This window comes from Canis lupus, chromosome X, assembly GCF_011100685.1.
Source record: "Canis lupus familiaris isolate Mischka breed German Shepherd chromosome X, alternate assembly UU_Cfam_GSD_1.0, whole genome shotgun sequence".
Lineage (NCBI taxonomy): Eukaryota > Metazoa > Chordata > Mammalia > Carnivora > Canidae > Canis > Canis lupus.
The window spans coordinates 89,652,451-89,656,064 of NC_049260.1; the positions used below are offsets into that span (position 1 = coordinate 89,652,451).

General features: G+C 40.7%; 1 protein-coding gene across 1 annotated transcript; it reads right to left on the reverse strand.

Annotated features, from left to right (window-relative positions):
* Positions 1 to 220: 220 nt before the first annotated feature.
* Positions 221 to 1,823, reverse strand: CT83 (cancer/testis antigen 83). The gene is made up of 2 exons (XM_038588125.1): positions 1,607 to 1,823; positions 221 to 546 (listed from the first exon to the last, which is right to left on the reverse strand). The coding sequence occupies exons 1-2, from the start codon at positions 1,673 to 1,675 to the stop codon at positions 268 to 270; spliced, it is 348 nt and encodes a 115-aa protein (XP_038444053.1). The 5' UTR covers positions 1,676 to 1,823; the 3' UTR covers positions 221 to 267.
* Positions 1,824 to 3,614: the final 1,791 nt, after the last annotated feature.

The following is a 3,614-nucleotide window of genomic DNA, read 5'->3' on the forward strand; positions in this document are numbered from 1 at the left end:
CTGTGCTTTCGTTCCTTCCCCAGTTAAACATATATAAACATATATGTTTATAAACTTGTCAAACTTGTATATATAAAAATATATAACTATATAAAACATACAATCAATTCTTTAAATGTCAGTAAAAGCAAATTGATAAATGTCTGGATTTCATACCTGACTTGGCATCCCCTCCCCTTTTAAACAATTCATTTGGTATAAACACATATAATCAAATGAATTCACTCAAAGTGCCTTTAATGATTGCCTCCACTGTCATTACATTCTCTAATCTCTGTCAGTAGATTTCCAGTTAACTAATGCACCATTTAAATCCTTGAAAACTAGAAAAAGTTCCAATTCAGCCAGCTTGTATTCCACGATCCTGAGGTTTACCAATATTTGCTTCTGCATGGCTATCGTGTGTGGGAAATTAATTAAGATTTCCCGAGAGAGGCTGTTGACTGAAAGACTCTTATCAGTATTGCTCTTAGTTGACCCAGTAGAAGAGGTTGGTCTTACTAGTGCAAGAGAAGTCGAATTTGATGACATTTCACCAACGCTGCTCTGTAAGTGAAGGAAATTATACATATGTAGTTTATTGAGTTTAAACATTTCCAAAAAGAAGCTGACCTTTGAATAAGGCAGGGGGCTGGTGGTTAAGGGCATTGATTCCCTGTGCAGTCAAAAACCCATGTGTAACTTTCTGATTCTCCCAAAATTTAACTACTAATAGCCTACTGTTGACCAGAAGCCTTGCAGATAGCATAGTCGATTAACATGTTTTGTATATGTATTACATAGCATATTTAAGAAAGAAATAAAATGGTATTAAGAAAATCATAAGGAAGAGAAAATACATTTGCAGTACTGGACTGTATAAAAAAATGAGAGTATAAGACCCACGGGGTTCAAACCTATGTTGTTCAAGGGTAGACCAAATAACATTAGACTTAGAAATTGAAAATCTGTTGAACAACAATGTTGACTCAGAAATATGCTCTTCCCAAACAAAGACTGAAAATATATATATATATATATATGAGAGTAGCTATTTAATATCAAAATGTCACATCTTTGGCTTACATTTCTTGAACAGTCCAGTAGGTCTATACTTGGACCCTGATTCTTTCCTAAAAGGATCACTGAAGATCGAAAGTCACTTGCAACTTTCCACATCACCAGGAAACCCACATTTTGACCTGAATTATTTGTGAATGCCCAAATACCTCTTATAAAGATGGTTGGAACCAGGGTGAAAGCAGCAAACAAACGTAAGGAATAGCAGAAGCCAGAGAAGATAGAGAAGGTATAGATTCCTAAAATAGGAGGTGGTGGTGGAGGGTGGGCCCTTTCAGTTCTACTTTTCAAGTGGGTGCAAAGCTGACCATAACCTCCGCGACTTGGGGCTTTTTACGGGGGGGGGGGGCGGCACAGCTACTGAATCATTGGTCAATAAAAGGGAAGTTTGGGGGTAAACACCTGGGGCTGTTGCAAGAGAAGGAATGAAATGACCTCTCCTTACTCTTATTTTACTATTTTAGTATCTTTCTACTCTCTCAGACACCCCCCCCCCTTTCAGGTACCATCTAACTTCATCTAATTCCAATTTCTCTTATACGTTTACCTGAAAGCGGCTTTTCCAGAAGACAAACAGAAAAGCAAACAGAATGCCGCTCAGTAGAAGCAACAGCATGCTTGAGTTTCCTCCTCTGCGTCTTCTCTCTTCTTCGGCCCGAGGCACTCGGCGGGCAGCTGGGAACCAGGGGGACACTGGTCGCCGCAGCTCGGGAAGCCACAGGCCACGACGCGGCGCGTCCCGCACTGCCCGGTACAACTGGGAGACGCTGCAGAGTTCAGCTTTATATAGTGCAGAGGGCGCGTGACGTAACAACTGAGCACCTGCGTAAAGGCGCTGTGTCACAATCTGATGACGTGAACCCGGAACCAGGCGGCGTTACAGAGGCCTACCGTGTTGCGCTGTCCCGCCGTTAGCCAGGGTGGTGGGAGGCGCCGGGGCGGTGGGGGTTTCCTGGAAGCTGAAACACGGTGGAAATACAGACTCCAAATTCATTGGTTAAATACAAGATTTTAAAAGTGCGCATCCCTCCTTTTTTTCTCTTTTATGTTTGTCTTTGCCGCAAGCACTCCGTTATTCATTTCAAAAACAAGTTCAGAAACAAGATGGAAATGTGCTGTGAAAGATAGTTACCCACAAACCGTGTAAGTCTTTGCCAGAAACCTCCACAGTCCCATTGCTATTTTAGGATTCACTCCAACCCTGTTCACTTTGGGCTCGTTATGTACATTTGTGTCACTGTACAGTTTAAAAAGTGATTCCAAAGACATTCTTCCATATAATTCTCCCAATAATTTTGTGCTATACGTATTTTTAATCCTGTGCCCACTTTCGGAAATGAAGAAACGGAATCAGGTATTAAGTAAACTCATTTGAAACTAACAGCGCGAGCTGGACTCCAATCCACAAAGATGAATTCTGAGATAAACTCCGTCCTTCTCTTGCCCTCATCCCCATCCTCAGGACCTCTATCTGCACTTGCTGACTTGTGAGCATCAAGTATTTAATATTACCCACTCATGGAACTGAACAATATATTTGGGTTAATATTAATGAGAGGCAGCAGATACAGGAGTCATTGTACTCAACAGGAAATGTTCAAGAAATTCGGGTAGATGTACAAGGTGGCACTGAACTAAAAACTCAGGGTAATCTCAAGATGAGTGTCAAACTATAACCTCTTACTGCTTGGGGAAATAACTCACATCTTCATATAGATAGGAAGGAGAGGAATTATTTATAAGTTTTCACATCAAGCTTATTTCCCAGTTATGAGTTGAAAGCTTAAAGATTTATTTATTCAACAACTATTTATTAAACACTCGAAGGGTGGATACTGTGATGTATTCTGGGGATATGACTATGAGCAAAAATAGGTTTCTGTTCACCAGAGTGTGCACTGTGGGGTGGGAGACAGACATTAGTCAAATACCCAGAGAAATGAATGTAAAAGTGCTGAGATAAGTGGTAGCAACAGGTACATGGTGGCACAGGAGCTTCGAATACGATATGGGAAGTAAAGGAAAATAAAGCTCCTGGCTTTATGGCTTATTCAATTAGATGAGTGGGAAATAACCATGTATGGGACCACTAATCATGAATTTGGTGTTGGACATGTTGAGTTTGGAGTTTGAGGTGATACTGAGACATGAAGCAGTTGAGCTCAGGGAGATAATTGAGGACATAGAGTTGTGAGGCATCTGCATATAAATGATAATTGAAGCTCTAGATACAGAAGAAATTGCCTCATGTCAGTTTAGGAATACAAACAGAAAGAAGAGAGCATGGAAGTATTTCAGTATATAATGGCTGGGTAATAACACTTCCTTTGGTATATTATTGTGGTTATGTTAACATCTAACGTTTTTCATCCACTAAAATGGAGTGCAGCCCAGTAACATTATCTCTAACAAAAGCACTTTTTTAATATAAATTTATTTTTTATTGGAGTTCAATTTGCCAACATATAGCATAACACCCAGTGCTCATCCCATCAAGTGCCCCCTCAGTGCCCGTCACCCAGTCACCCAGTCACCCCCACCCCCTGCCCACCTCC

What these genes read in the sequence shown, in the direction of transcription:
- CT83 (XM_038588125.1), bottom strand. Translation starts at nt 1,675, where the DNA reads ATGCTGTTGCTTCTACTGAGCGGCATTCTGTTTGCTTTTCTGTTTGTC. An exon ending in TCTGGAAAAGCCGCTTTCAG is followed by an intron (nt 547 to 1,606) that starts GTAAACGTATAA and finishes CTTCACTTACAG; the next exon opens with AGCAGCGTTGGTGAAATGTC.